At 47.1% G+C, this 15551-nt stretch overlaps 1 protein-coding gene across 3 annotated transcripts in view; it reads left to right on the top strand.

Moving 5' to 3' along the window:
* The window catches only part of Dixdc1 (DIX domain containing 1), a 75914-nt gene that overhangs the window by 32794 nt on the left and 27569 nt on the right, over positions 1-15551 (top strand). For 2 of the 3 annotated variants that reach the window (XM_029543276.1, XM_021206777.1), the window contains 5 exons: positions 2129-2360; positions 3441-3548; positions 9822-9934; positions 11910-12058; positions 15432-15521. In XM_029543276.1, the coding sequence (XP_029399136.1) occupies positions 2129-2360; positions 3441-3548; positions 9822-9934; positions 11910-12058; positions 15432-15521 (692 nt within the window). Of the gene's footprint in view, positions 1-2128; positions 2361-3440; positions 3549-6382; positions 6859-9821; positions 9935-11909; positions 12059-15431; positions 15522-15551 lie in introns of those variants that run through there. The other variant, XM_029543277.1, reaches the window with a different exon arrangement.

Genomic DNA, 15551 nt, shown 5'->3' with positions numbered 1-15551 from the left:
TGTGTGTGTGTGTGTGTGTGTGTGTGTGTGTGTGTGTGTGTGTGCATATATCCTGTCTGGCCTGGAATTTGCTGTGTCTTAGGCTTTCCTCAAATTAGGTGTTTTTTCTGCCTCTGTTATTTTTATATTCTGGGATTAGAGATATGTACCACATTTAGCTTAAAAAGAAATTATTTTATAGCTTCTTTTTTTTTCTTTTCTGTGAGACCATTCCATGCAGACAAAAGGAGCCCTGCAGTCTTTATTTCTGTAGTCTACAGTGGCATGACCTTTGCCCATGCTGTAAGGAAGCACCCACAAAGGGGTCCTTAAACAGCAGAGGCCTCCTTCTTTTGATGCTTTTTCTGGTTCTGTTGAGCACCAGCTTCTGGGTCAGTTGTTTGTAGGTTGTGTGGGTTGTCTGTAGGTTGTGTGGGTTGTCTGTAGGTTGGTTTGTTGAGCATGAGGGCAGGAAGAACCCCTTCTTTCATGTTGTTTAATTGGTGTTCTGTGTGTTTGAAGTTACTCAGGTGAACAAGTAGTGACCATTCGTAGCATCTGGGAGAAGACATCAAATAATCCTTTGCGTGCCTTGTCCATTTGAAAGGCTATAGAGCCAAACAATGGAATTGTATTCATTTCCATGCATTAACTTTAACCAGAACTTCTCAGGATGTAGGTTCCCGTGTGTGTGTGTGTGTGTGTGTGTGTGTGTGTGTGTGTTCTTTCCTCCTTTTTTCTAGGGCAGCAAGCAGAGTGCAGTGATAGCTTTGATCTGGTCCCCATGTGGAGTGGGCTTGGGGATCTGGCCCAGTAAAGTGGGCTATTTTAAGGGAAGACTCACTCAGGGCCCCACTGTCTTTTACCTGAAGAGGCTCAGTGTTCCCTAATTAGTCCTGCTGCCTCGGTTTCCCTCCCCCTTTAGCTATCCTTGCCACAGCTGGAGTGAGCCAAGAGTACATATCATGTGTTACCTACCACTGTGCATCCAGAAGTCACTTGGAGAAAATCCAGCACCTTTCCTATAGCTTCCCTGGTCCCATAGGACCCACCCTTTCATTCCTCCCCTTCCTCAGTGTTCTCTTCTCATGCTGAGCTCTGGGGCTCACGCCAAAACGAACTCTCTCGCTTTCTCCATCACAGTGCTGAACCATAGATATATAACACATGTCATATAAGTATTTAAAAGTTTTCCAAAGCCACATTGTAAATAGCAAGGACTGAAAATAATTTTAATAACATTTTATCTGGCCTACTATGCCCATAATATGATCATTTACCATGAAGTTAATACTAAGATACTTTACATTTTATTTTATTTATTTTTATGTGTATAGGAATTTTGCCTTGCATGTATGTCTGTGCATTGGGTGTGTGCCTGGTGCTCTCAGAGGCCAGAAGATGCATCAGCTCCCCTATGACTGGATTTACAGATGGTTGTGAGCGGCCATGTGGGTGCTGGGAATCAAACCTGGGTCCTCTGGAAAGAGTACCCAGTACTCTTATCCACTGAGCCATCTCTCCAGCCCCACATATTATCTTTATACTGTCTGGGATCTTTTGCATCTCTCTCTCTCTCTCTCTCTCTCTCTCTCTCTCTCTCTCTCTCTCTCTCTCTCTCTGTGTGTGTGTGTGTGTGTGTGTGTGTATAAGATATTTACTTAATATCTAATTATTGTACTTGCTTAGAGTACATTCCAGTTCAGAGTAGCAGCATTTAAGTGCTCAGTACCACATGCGGCCGGCCCATAGCTCTCCTAACAGACGATATCACCCTATTATACTGACCTCTGGAGCCTTGCATGTACCTTTCCCTGGATTGTTCTTCTTCCTCTCCTACTAGCTAATAAAGCATCACCCACATACAGCCTCAATGGGGAACTCCCTTCCTCTAGTAATACATCCTTGATACTTCTAAGGTAACTCCCCATGGACTCCTGAAGACCCCTGTACCTCTTTTATCTAACCATTTTATTATGATACTTTACTGTAATTTCTTTTAAACCTTCTGGGTCCCTCACTGAACATGGCTTTATGATAACGGAGACAGCCTGCCTGGTTTACTATAGTACCAGCAATATATATTAAATGCATCCATCCACAGCCGCTGTGTCCCTCTCAGTACCTTTTGATCTGTCTTATCCTTTAGATATTGTGGAAGGAAACCTGAAGTCCATCATGAGGCTGGTCCTTGCCTTGGCAGCTCATTTTAAACCCGGCTCTAGCAGGACAGTGAGCCAGGGGCGAGACTCCAAAGCCCACGTGCAGAGTCATCAACCACACTGCGCCACCGCTGTGGCCCAAGGAGCCGCTGCTGCTCTGGCTGATGTGTGCCATGACGTGTCACGGTCAGGACGGGATGTCTTCCGATACAGACAGAGGTAAAAATCTGGGGAAGGGGAACTGGTTCCTCTCTCTGGTATTTCTTTGCTTAGATCATTACAATACAAGTAGATGGAAATATCAACCAAACAACCCCACACTGCAGAAAAGATAACGGAGTGGAGGTTTAGGAGGAGATTTTTAGTGAGAAAAGCTTGGCCTTTTTTGATGACACTGGCCAGTGAACCTAGAGCCCTTCTGCCTGCTGAGCAAGAGCTCTACTCCTGTGTCATACCCTCAGCCTACTTATGTCTTATTTTGAGACAAGGTCCTGTTAAGCTGTCCAGTCTGGCCTCAAGCTCACTCTGTAGTACAGTCAGGCTCCTGCTGTCTAAACTTCAAGAATAGGTAGGATTACAGGCTCACAGCAGCAAGCCGTGCTAAGCCTCTTCTCCTGAGCTATTTATTTTGCAGCCAGCAGAATGTAAGGAACCATGTGTGGAAATATGCTCTCGTGCTGAAAATTTAAATATATGTGGTTGGCACAGTGTGTTTTCTTCATGGGAGATATGTAGTCCATCTGGGGGAGGTTGCGTCCTAGGATGTACCCACAAGGCCACACTGCCTTGAAACTTCCTGGTAGGAAGTACTTTGAGGGTTGTGTAGTTGCTAAAGGAGAACATGACCCCAATGTGAGGTCACAGACGTTGCCTTTACTACTTGGTTTTAAATGACTTAGAAGAAGGCAGGGTTTTTTCTTTTGTTTTAAATTGTTTACCTTCTAAATGTATATATTCCTCTCTCTCTCTCTCTCTCTCTCTCTCTCTCTCTCTCTCTCTCTCTCTGTGTGTGTGTGTGTGTGTGTGTGTGTGTGTGTGTGTGTGTTTGAATGTGAGATTGTAGACAAGACCTTGCTATGTAGCCCAGGCTGGCCTCAAACTCCTGATCCTCCTGCCTCTGCCTCCTGGTGCTGGGATGACAGGTGTGTGCCAGGCTGCCCGGCTCCCTCTTTCATCTTCTTGCCGGCACTGCACACTGAGTGACAAGACATCTGTACTTTCTGCAGAGCTGACCTGACCTGCAGGGCTAACACTCTCCTCTTTTCTGTTCCCCACCCCACCCCATCCCCATGCCTCTAGGAATGCCAGCATGGATGAGGAGATTGAGAATCCATACTGGAGTGTGCGGGCTCTTGTGCAGCAGTATGAAGGTCAACAAAAGTCCCCATCTGAGTCTAGCTGCTCCAGGTAATCGTGGCCTTCTGTTCTTTACCTTTACAGTCTTGGTAGAAAGGTGCATCTTTGGGGAGTCTGAGTTTCAAGTACCAAGACCAAAAGCAAGAAGGCACCTGTGCGGTTGAGTACCGTGTACCTCTAGGCTTGGGCCTGGAAACCTGACTGGGGTAGTGAGGGAGTGAAGAAAGGACAAACACTAAAGAAATGACCCACACATACAGCAAAAAGTTGCGGTCAGCTGGGGTCTGTGAGTGGTGCTACCTGCTGCGTGCAGCCTGGAACCCCCAGTGTATTTATTAGGGACAGCATAGAGGGGAAGAGCGAGCTAGTCTTTGTTGGTCTCTAAGTGGATAGTCTCAGGCTGTAACCATCCAACCAAGACTTGCTAGTTTTTGTACACACTGGTCAATCATTAGTAAATATTCATACTTGCCTATTGTCAATATTTGCATTTACGCCGGAGGAAGGCTCTACCAGTTGACCAATCTGGGGAAGCCAATTTCCCACGGGTCTGAGGCATTGGTTCCTGACAGGACAGTGCCAGGTCACTCAGGAGTTCATCCACTCCTTACTAGCCACCCATGGCTTCTTCAGCTCCCCACTGTTGGGTGTGTGTAGTGCTTAGTGATAGTGCTTGCCAGAGGTCCTGCGTTCAACCCCCAGTACTGAACCTAGCCTCTTTTGCTTCCCTCAGTGTATGCTTGGCATTCAAGGACTAGCTCTCAGAATACCTGTGGGTTCTGTGCTGACAGAAGCATGGGATACAGTGAGAGTGAATTCCCCACCCACAGAAATGGCGCTATCCCAGTGACTGTAGTTAGCTGTGACCACATGGGGGCGTGACTGGGCCCTTCAGAGTCCAGCCCAGCCCAGCCCTGTGTTTGTGTATCAGCTGCTAGTGTTTATGAATGTCATTTCCCTGGCACTGTCCTGCAGGCTGAGGCTGAGTCTTTAGTTGCAGCCACAGAAGACTGGAAAAAGCTCCCGGCAAGAAGGGAAACTGTGCAGGACTGTCTGACGCATTAGCATTTCCACATTCGTTTATAGGACTGGGAATTGGGGCACATTAGTATGCATTTAAGTGGGCTATGGGTGTTTGTGACTCTCATCTAGAGGGTGTCTGCTTCCCTTAGATCCAAATGCATGGGCCAGAATAGGACACTCTGCACTAATAAAAGCCTGACCGATGCCAAGTATAGTGGCAGAAAAGGACGATTGTTCTGGCTCATGGAGATTGCGCCCCTGTAAACACATCCCCGGCCTACTTGCCAACTTGGTTTTGTTGCTGAGTTGTAGTTAATGCATCCTCTGTGATCTTTTCCCTCCAATCTAGCATGCTCTGATCTATTTAAATCTCACTGTGCCTTATGTGTCTTTTCCGTCTTTTTTATTTCCTCCTGCTTTTTTCCGCTCACACAGCCCTGTCCTGTTTGACAGATGGTTTGCTGATGCAGTGAGGTCCTGTGGACCTCTTTCCATCATCTCAACATACTGCTAGCCCAGCTCGACTTTAAAATGTTTCCATAAAATGGCTGTAGTTTTTATTTCTGAAATGGATCTACAACATACAATTCCCCTTTAAGCATGTCAGTGTTCAGTGTAGTGCCTTCATCACTTTGCGTAAAGCTCGCCTCTATCCAGTTAGAGGGCATTTTGACCAGCCCCCAAAGAAACTCTACCACGAAGCAGTAGGTGTGCTTTTAACGAGACTCTTAAACCATCGCTCTTTTGCTTGTGGCTGTGGCTGGCTGTGTCAGTACAGAATCAAAGGCTGTTTTGTTGTATAGCGAGGTCGATTGCTTCCTGCATGTCTGCTGGCCTTTGGCTGTCCTGAGCCTGAGTGTGCCTATGGATTGGAGTCTGAGTCTCCTAGGGGTGACCGCTTCCTTGCTCTAGGTAGGACTGGAGCTGAGAGATGAGCTCGTGTGAGGGACCCACCAGTCATAGGCTGGTTCATATGGCAACAGTTCATAGACGCGTACCTTTCCCCATTTTCCTCTTTCCTGATTTTGCCGTGTTCTGTGTGTGGCATAGAGCCACACTCTGCCCATTTCTTCACTGATTCCTCAAGAAAGAGCTTCTAGCAGGTTCTGCCATTTGCCCACTTCCATCACCACCTAATGGCCCTGTGACCCCTTAAAAAAAAGTAATCTTGGAGATGTTGCAGGTTTGGGTGTGAATATGGGATAGACATCCTGTGGTGTGGAAACACCTTCCCCTGCTGCTTCTCAAGGATGGCAAAGCTCAATCCTCCTGTTGCTCCAGTAAACAGGCCAGCCTCTCACTGTATTCAAGCAGAACAATCCTTTAGTGTGTGTGTGTAGGGGGGGGGGTGCTGGTAGTTGGGGGGGGCAGCACAGGAACCGCTAGAGGAGAAGGAAGGTGGGAGCCTCAGACGGGCGGGGGTTCTGTAGGTTTGCTGAAGGTTGGGAGATCTCTAGTCTCCATCCTGCCAGCATCTCCCAATCCTAGGAGAGCAGGGCTGAGTTCTCCCGGTTAGGTCAGTCTTGAAACCGCACGTTAAAGGAGGGAGGGGTCAGAGAGAAAAAGCAACGTCTAGGTTGCTGAGCTTCTCGGCACCAGGACTATCAAATCCACGAGGTTTTGCCACCGCGCCGCCCATCCCCCGCCGCTTCCCGAGCTCCCATAGCCCTCAGCCCCACCAGGTCCGGACCGCGCCCCTGGCCCCAGCCTCAGCCCGCACCCTTACCTCTCTCCCCAGAGCTGTCGGCAGCGCTTGGGTCGAAGCCCAGCGCTGCCTGGCCGCGTGTGACAGCCTGGGAGGGGGAGGAGCGGGGGTGGTGGTGGTGGTGGTGGTGGTGCAGGGAGGGATCGGGAGGCGGCGCCGAGCGGGAGCACCGCACATCGGACTCCACTCGACGCTCAGCGGAGCTACCGGAGGCTCTTGCCCCGAGGGAGATAGGTTAAAGATGCGGCTGTCCGGGGGGATGCTCGGAGCCGCGCGACAGCAAGGATCGAGATGCAGCTGTCAGCGACCGTCCTCCGGCGATGGGAGGCAGCTTCCGCTGGGGCTCCGCTGCTGCGGTGTCTGAGCTACCGGGACAGCACGCTTCACCCTAAGGGAGCATCCCGGCCCCTCGGACCAGGACGGCCACCCCTGCCTTTCCTACTTTCTTCGGAGACCTGGGCGAACCGTTCCGCTGGCTGGCTGATCTCTGGAACCTTTCTTCGAGACCCGGTGCGGGGGGAACATGCCAGAATTTAGGAGTGATGTGACGCTCAGCCTCCCACCTCACCCAGGGAAGCAGGCTTGCTGAAGCCAGAGTCAGGAGGGGACCATGGGAGGGACACAAGTCAAATGGTGAGCTGAAGCCACTTTGGCTCTTGAGGTGGGGAAGTGAGGGGAAGCTGGGCCAGGACAGGGGGTCGTGGTTGGTCCCCGACAAGAGATGATTGGGGGCGCTATTTTGTGATAACAGGCTGCTGGTGTGGGATTAGCTCTACAAAATAGAGTGATTTTTAGGAATTTGAGCCGACTCAAGACTCCACACACAGACTCAGCCTGTGTGTCTGCTAATGGAAGCACTTAGGGGGCGACAGGACTCTTTCATTTCCTATTACCCATTTAAAAAATTGATGTAAGTCTAATTTAAATATCTTTGTTGGGGTTTGCTGGTTTAACAAATTAATATTGGTGAGATAGTAGATAAAGAAATGTATATATAGGACCCATTTGTAATCATCAGTTCTCTGACAGGATTATTATAGTTCTCAGAGAGGATTGGGATGGTAAATAGAAATTACTTGTTTGTCAAGCAGGACTTTTAAGCGAGTTAGGGAGGGACTCAGGTCTTAACAATTAATTAGCATGAAGATTCCTTCCTCAGACCTGAGGCAGAAGATTAAAAGCTCCTTCCTTTTCTAGGAAGGTGCTGCTGCTCTGACACATACCTCAGGATTTTCCTCCCTCCGAGGTCCTTGATCTTGGCCATCTAGTTTCCTAGTCTTACCTCCGTGGCCTTACCCTGGCAGTCTCATTTCAAGAAAAAAGAAATGTTGTTTTCCTTTGGCTGCTCTGCCACTCCCCCGGTGGGGTTGGGTATCCAGACGTCCGCCTCCTTCTGCCCTTATATGGGAGGCAACACGCTTGGAGGGGAGAGGTGGAACTGAGCATGCTCTGTGCTTTTAGGAAAGCCGTTTCTCAGCATCCTAGATCCCCACTACGCCCTCCCTCCGGTTTGTCTCGCACATCCCTCCTGCGGTCCAGCCAGGTGCTGGCAGTGGGGTTTGTTAGCGTAGCACCTTGTCGGCTGAGGAAGAGGAGCAGCTGACAAAGGCTTTGTGCGCCTGGATTCCCAGTTTTGTAAGTGTTAAATGCTGGGGCCTGGGCACTCATAAATCTCTCTTTATCAAAGACACAGCCCCTTCACAGCTTTTCGGCTGTGAATTCATGTTGGCCTAGAGGTCAGATTGCCTACATAGTGAAAATAGATAAGAGAGTTACAGGAAACAGTCAACATTTCTGAACGCTACTTGCTGCCCCTCACTTGTCTCACCGGTTTGATCTATGCGCCTACAGATATTTAGATAAAGCCGCTTACTTTTATCTGCAATGATGCAAAGCTTTACCTTTTTTTCTTAAATGTTTTAAAAAAGAAGAGAGCAGAGTACCAATGGGGACATCTCCACTAAAGCTGGCCAGCTGGGGACACGGCGGGACACTGATCCACAGATTTCAAAGTCTGACTCCTTCCTCTGCGCTTGTCTTTAGTTTTTCTCCAGTTTCTGGGAAGAGGAATTGTGAACTCCTGCCTGTGGTCGTGAGGATTAGTCTGCGGGCGAGACTTCAGGGGCACATTTAGGGGGTCAGTGAGTCCTAGACACTTGACTGTTGTCTGGGTGATGAATTCAGAAAGAATTCCTAAGAGGGGGGCAGAGTCATAGACTCCACAGCCCCTGAGATTGTGTGAGAGCTGATGTTCTCATAGTGTAGTGTGAGGAGAAAGGGTCCCCAGACTCCTGGATCCCTTAGATAATCAGCCTCATCTTCCCATCTTGTCTTGTCCACGGGAAGAGTTAAAATCTGCTCCCAGGAAAAGCTCAGCAGTCCCTCCCACAGGTACATCAGAACAGGAATTATTGAAAGGTGTCTCAAGAGGATTTGAAACTAGGAAACTGTGGCAAAGATGATGATAATTCTTCAGTTAGAGCTAGTCACGTGAGCTTCGATTCAGCTGCCACTAGCAGAGTTTTCTCCATTCACCCTGTGACCCCTCCTATTTTAAAGAAAGGGTTGTTTTTATGCGTATGATGGTTTTGTCTGCATTCTATGTCTGTACACCACATGTGTGCCTGGTCCCTGTGGAGGTCAGAAGAGGATATCACATCCCCTGGAATTGGAGTCACAGATGGTTTTGAGCCACTGTGTTGGTGCTAGGAATTGAACCTGGGTCTTCTGCAAAAGCAGTAAATGCTCTTGTACAGTAAACTGTCTCTCCAGCCTGCACTCTTCTATTCTGGCTCACCCATGGATGAATCCTGCCCTTCTGCCCATCCCAGCATTGCATCCACCCCAGCAGTCTCTACCCCAAATCGATCTCCTGTAGTGCCTCCTCTTGGGATTAGCTTAGAGATGATCTCTGGTTGCTTGTAAGAGACTCAGATTATTGGAAATAGGATTTTGATCCAGCTCCAAAAGCTAATGGGACACAGCCGTCACCCTCTGGATGTGGGCCTATGAAATGATAGTGGCAGATACACAGAATTCTTAAAACATGATTTATTGCCTATTCTGGTAACTCTCATTTTAATCAAGTATGCGTAAAGGCAGCCTTATTATAAAAAAGACTCCCTAGGGTGTAGGAGACATGGCTCGGTGGTAAAGAGTAGTTCAGTTCCTAGAACAGCTCACAACTTCTGAAACTCCAGGTCCAGGGAACTCAATACCCTTCTGGTTTCTACAGGCACCTGCATTCACATGCACACCCCCTAACACCGCACACACCCCACACACTGCACACATACACACATCACACACCTCCCACCTGTATTCATATGCACACACCCCACCCCGACACACAGACATACTCACATATATATATAATTAAAAATAAAATCTTTAAATAACATGAGAAACAAAAATACTCCCAAGGACTAGTGTTTTTTTTTCATTTATTCATTCAACATTTATTTCATTTGTTCTAATTGTGAGCTATGTATCCTGTTAGGCATGGTGTAAATTAGATACCTCTGAGATGAACTGTGAAAACTGTCTTCTATACCTGCTCATAATGATTGCTTCTCTTCTCTTTTGTTTGGTCGCAGTCTGACTTCTCCCAGTCCAATCCACAGTGCTAAGAGCGAATCCATTATAACCCAGGCAGAGGAAAAGGCCGATTTCGTGATTATTCCCTCGGAAGGAATAGAGAACAGAACAGGTACCGCCCACCTGCCTGCCTGCCCGCCTAGGTGGTTTCAGGGGAGCCTTTTAAAGCCTGAAGTCTTTAGTGCTTCTGACTGCTAAGCTTCCTAGCCATGTCTGTCTTCACTGTCTGTGCAGAGAAGGTCAGCTCTAGAGGACTCTAATGCCCTTGAGCCAATTAATGTAGTTATCCTCTACAGAATGTCAGTCCTGGTATTGGACTGTCAAAATCTCACACCAGCCTCAGAAGCCCTCCCTTAGCTGACTGCCTATGAAGTAGATAAATGGCATTGGGGCAGTCAGAAGCCTTGTTCGGGTAAATAGTTATTATTCCCATTTTGTGAGGATAATTCTGGTGCTTTGCTGATTTAGGTTGGGGCCAGAAATACATAGTTTGAACCAAAATGCCCGTAAACATGCCACAGAGCACAGGTCTGGGGGTGCATATCTGTACTCTCAGGACTCAGGAGATGGAGACCGGTGGGTCACAAATTTGGGGCCAACTAGACTACCTAGTGAGTTCCAAGCCAAGCTGGGCTACACTGTGAGACCCTGTCTCAAAGACCCAAGAGTCACCCAAAAAGTCAAACTCTTTTTTTTTTTTCTGGTTTTTCGAGACAGGGTTTCTCTGTATAGTGCTGGCTGTCCTGGAACTCACTCTGTAGACCAGGCTGGCCTCAAACTCAGAAATCTGCCTGCCTCTGCCTCCCAAGTGCTGGGATTAAAGGCGTGCACCACTACGCCCGGCTCAGAGTCAAACTCTTAAGGCTACAAAAGGGAGGAGAGGAGTGTTTATGGAGTTCCTGCACTGTTGGACACTGCTGGGTCCTTTGTGCTTTACCTCTTAATCTTTACATTAAATTGTTTTTTGTTTGTTTTTGTTTTTATTTTTTTGAGACAAGATTTCTCTGTGTAACAGAGCCCTAGCTGTCCTGGCCTCTGTATTGTAGACCAGGCTGGCCTTGAACTCACAGAGATCCGCCTGTCTCTGCCTCCGTAGAGCTGGGATTAAAGGCATGTGCCACTACACCCAGCCCTACATTAAAATCTTTACTCCTACAACTCAGATGGTTACTGTGCACTTCTTAGAAATACAGACTCTCGCTCAAAGAGTTTACATCTGTCTGTATTCCATAACGCACAGTAAATGGCAATGCATGTAATTAGTACAAAGCAGACAAGGGCGCTGGAGCAAAGAGGTCTTTTTGCCTTTTTGGGGTTTTTTTGGTTTTTTTTGTTTTGTTTTGTTTTGTTTTTTGTTTTTGTTTGTTTCTTTTTTATTTACTAATCATTTTATTTGTTTACATTTCAAACGTTATCCCCCTTTCCAATCTCCCCTCCATGAACCGTCCTTCCCCTCCCCCTCCCCTTTGCCTCTAAGTGGGTGTTCCTCTATCCACCCAACCACTCCTGCCTCACCCCTCTAGCATCCCCCTTCTCTGGGACTCAAAGAGTCTTAAAGACAAGGAAATAATTTTCTTTCAGGATTGACTCACAGGATGTTGTGTGAAAAGGGCTTAGTTATGGCTCCAAGGGGTGAGAGGAACAGGTTCATCTTAGTTAGGATTTCTATCACTGTGATAAAAACAAACAAATGAAAACCCCACCACGACCAAAAGTGATTGGGAGAGGAAAGGGTAATTTGACTTGGAAGTTATAGTCCATTATGAGGGAGGCCAAGTCTGACTCTGGGGTGTTAATTCCAGAGTTGGGAGTTTTTGTGCTGTGACAGGTCTCTGTGGCAGGAGCCCTGCTGCTTCCTAGTGGGTGAAGGCGATAGACTTTCCTCTCCAAGCCTGTGCCTTCCTGAGCCTGGTACCTCAGCTAACAGCCAGTTCTTTGTGCCTCACAACCCCACCTAGTGGAGAGCCCAGTGTGTCTGTGCAGACAGGTTCAGAAAGCAGGTGACCTGAACCTGTGAAGTACGCCACGCTCCGTCTGCGGGAAATTATTCTTCAACATGAACTATGGTCCCACCTTTCATTCTGCAGACGAGACAGGCTCTCCATTATCCCGAGACTGGAGGCCTGGGAGCCCAGGAACCTACCTGGAAGCCACATGGGAAGAACAGCTGTTGGAGCAACAAGAACACTTAGAAAAAGAAATGGAGGAAGCAAAGAAAATGATTTCAGGACTACAGGTAGCTCTCTCCTTCGCAGTTTATTCTCCGTGCCCTAGCTAATTATTCCTTTAAAGTTGGTAGTATCAGTTCGCACCTGATTTTAGTTGCGTATGAGTTCTCCTAAAGATTGAGAATTCCCTGTTGGTGAATGTTTTAAGTGGACTTTGGGACTCTTGTTTACTGTCCAGCTGTTAGGATTTGTGCAAGCTCTGGCTGGCCCCTGCTGTGTAGGTAGGTGTCTTTTATGCACTCCCCGACCTGCAACTGCAACTTCTAACAAAGACTGTCACCCAAGAATTCTGCAGCGGACAGGGGGAAGAAGGTAGTAATGCCAGCAGGTTCCCATTTGTGTCTAGCTGAGGGGCTTGGCTGCTTCCTCACGAACCAACACCTGATGCCAGGGCAAGTGCCCTGATAGCAGAGGTTTCCCTTGGACAAACAAAGCCCTTCATTTGTCCCTGTACCTGTGCTATCAGCTAGGGACATCTCCCCCAGACACTGGCTGACCCACTTGACATAGAGCCCACCATGACCCCCTCGACCCTCTGTCCTTGTTCGATTGGCTGTGATTGGAGGAGCCCTTGTAGTGTGCTGACGACCCTGAAATTACTTCAGAATATTCCATCCTGTTTGTGCTGGGAGCTGCACTGGTTTTGAATTGTGAAATATTTATGGACACGTAAACAAAGCCCACATTATGCGTGAGGCTCTGGCAGGCGGTGGAGGGTGGAGGGCGTGCTCCCAGCCACTGACAGGGTGGGTAAACAAAGGGTGCCTAAAGAAAAAAGGAGATTGGTGCTTCTGTAAAATGATTTGCATAATGTATGCCCTGGAACCCAGGCCAATTGGAGGAAAGTTTACATCGTAAACATTCCTCAGGTTTATGATATCTGCTCCTTGCTCTGTGTTTAAAAAAAAAAAAAAAAAATCCCTTTCTGCAACTCCAGTAATGAGTACTTAATGATTTACTCTTGCTTTAGTAGGAAGTGTTCCATGAATTTGGGGGTGGGGTTACTTAACCGGGTTTTTCTCCCCTGGAATAGTTTGCATTATTTGAGTAAGGTATGTATAGCTATCAGTTTGGCTCTGGTTGGTTTGTGTTTATTGGTTTGGGAGAAATTCAGTGACTGATGAAACAGAAATAACAAAGAAGGAAGAGAGTTGACAAGCAGAAAGGCAGCGGCCTAGCATTTCCTCCTAACAGAGGAGTTGGAAGTCACTCCACTTGATGACAAGGAGGATCCAGGGTCACTGAGGAGCACAACAGGACTCACAGCATCCACCGACTTCTTAGCTGCTTCAGTGATGAACAAGTTGGATATCAAGTCACACGCAGTATTTGTGACTTATTAGTTTGCCATCATTAGAGACCACTGAGCAGTCTGCCACTGGGGTTTCTGTTCTTTCAGTGTCTCGGCCTCTGCAGTTCCCTGCAGCCCCCCAGCTGTGAGCCTGCTTACCCATCCCACTCCCATGATTCCATGGGAAAACAAAGTTCATTTGATTTTCTCAACATTATTATCAGTGTTTAGTAGAGAAACCATTGGCTGAATTTTAAACATTCTTCATCAACATGTCTGATGAATTTGGGTTATATTTATTAAAACAGGTTGCATTTATCCTCTGAAGTTGTCTTTAAAGTTGAAACAAAACTCTGACAAGGAGAACACAGTTTCCCATCCTTAGCTTGCCTGGTAACATTTCATAAGGCCTCCCTGAGCAGGCAGGTCTAAATGCAGGCTCCTGAAGTATACCAGAAAGCTGCTCTAAGAATAAGATTCCAAGACTGGTGAGATGACCCCACAGGCAAAGCCTCGGGCAGCCAAGACTGAGAATCTGAGTCCCATCTCAAACCCACATGTGGAAGGGACGAACTGACTCCTGAAAGCTGTCCTCTGACCTCCCTGTGTATGCTGTGGCTTGCATGCATGCATGCATGCACGCACGCACACACAATGGAAAGATGGCTTGGCTTCTAAGAGTGTGTACTGCTCTTACAGAATACCTGAGTTCGTGTCCCAGCACCCACAGTAGACAGTGACTGTAGTAACTCCACCTCTAGGCTATCCAACACCCTCTTTTGGTGTCTGTGGGCACTGAAGTCACATGCACAAGCCCACGGAAAGACATTAAAAATAAAAATAAACTTTATCAGAGCAAAATGCTGTATAGAGGCAGAAGCAGATAGATCTCTTTGAGTTTGAAGTCAGCCTAGGACACACAGTGAATTCCAGATCATCCAAGGCTACATAGTGAGGACTTACCTCGAATCAATCAATAATAAAAAATAAATTTCAAAATAAATTTTGAAGGAAAGGAATGAGATTACAAACTATTAATAAAGTGTCAGCCATGGGTTCTTGAGAGAGGCAATGTACAGGGCCCAAAAGCCTGAGTTTCCTGAGCTTCTGGGTATATCTGCCCCCCTTTCTACTTACTAATACTCTAATGAAAAACAGCCTGGCATTGAAATGAATGAGGCCATCTCTGTAAAGATCTATTCATGATGCCTCCGGGGGTGAAATGCAGAACTATTAAAGCAAACAAATAAAAAAGCAAATAGGACCAAGACTGTGTTTTTCAGTGGATTTCAGACAGTTCATTATAACACACTGTAATCTTTAAGACAGGAAAATTCCACATGATTTTAGATCTCCTTTCAGCTGGTAGAGCTATGTGTGAGCAACTCCAGTTTTATATGTTTGGACACTTCCATAGGGAAGGTTTGTTATTCTTCTGAGACCAAGAATCCTCAGAGCAGAGGGTCCGTGTATCCAGCTGAAAGCGGTTCATGGGGCTGGGTATGTAACTCATTTGGTAAAGTGCCTTTGTAGCTTGCACGGAGTTCTAGGTCTGATGGTATCAATTGTAAACTAGGTATGGCGGTAGATGCTTGAAATCCCAACACATGAGACGTAGAGACAGAAGGACCAGAAGTTCAAAGCCATCCTGTGCTGTTCAAGGCCAGCATGGAGTACATAAGACTCTTTAAAAATAGAAGAGGGGGGCTGGAGAGATGGCTCAGTGGATAAGAGCACTCACTGACTGCTCTTCTGAAGGTCCTGAGTTTAAATCCCAACAACCATATGGTGGTTCACAACCATCCGTAATGAGATCTGATGCCCTCTTCTGGGATGTCTGAAGACAGCTAAAATGTACTTACATATAATAAATCTTAAAAAAAAAAAAATTGGGAGAAGGACCTATAGAAGGAGCTGTGTGTCCTCAGGGCCATTGGAAATAGGCAGAGGTTTTTTTATCATCTGGCTTCCTCCAAAGGCGTGTTTGTGTTATTCAACGATTTCTATTGTGGTAAACTTACCAAGCCTGACTCTAGACTGAACCAGGTAGCGGGGTATTCAGTTTCTTCTTCTCTTTGTGGTTTATCCAGGCCTTGCTACTCAATGGCTCTCTACCGGAGGATGAACAGGAGCGACCTGTGGCTCTCTGTGAACCAGGAGTCAATCCCGAGGAAAGGCTGGTAAGCTCCAGGCCTGGCTCTTCTCACACT

This window comes from Mus pahari, chromosome 10 (genome assembly GCF_900095145.1).
Source record: "Mus pahari chromosome 10, PAHARI_EIJ_v1.1, whole genome shotgun sequence".
Classification (NCBI taxonomy): domain Eukaryota; kingdom Metazoa; phylum Chordata; class Mammalia; order Rodentia; family Muridae; genus Mus; species Mus pahari.
Note: the sequence above shows the minus strand (reverse complement) of the source record. Positions and strands in the feature narration are given on the sequence as shown.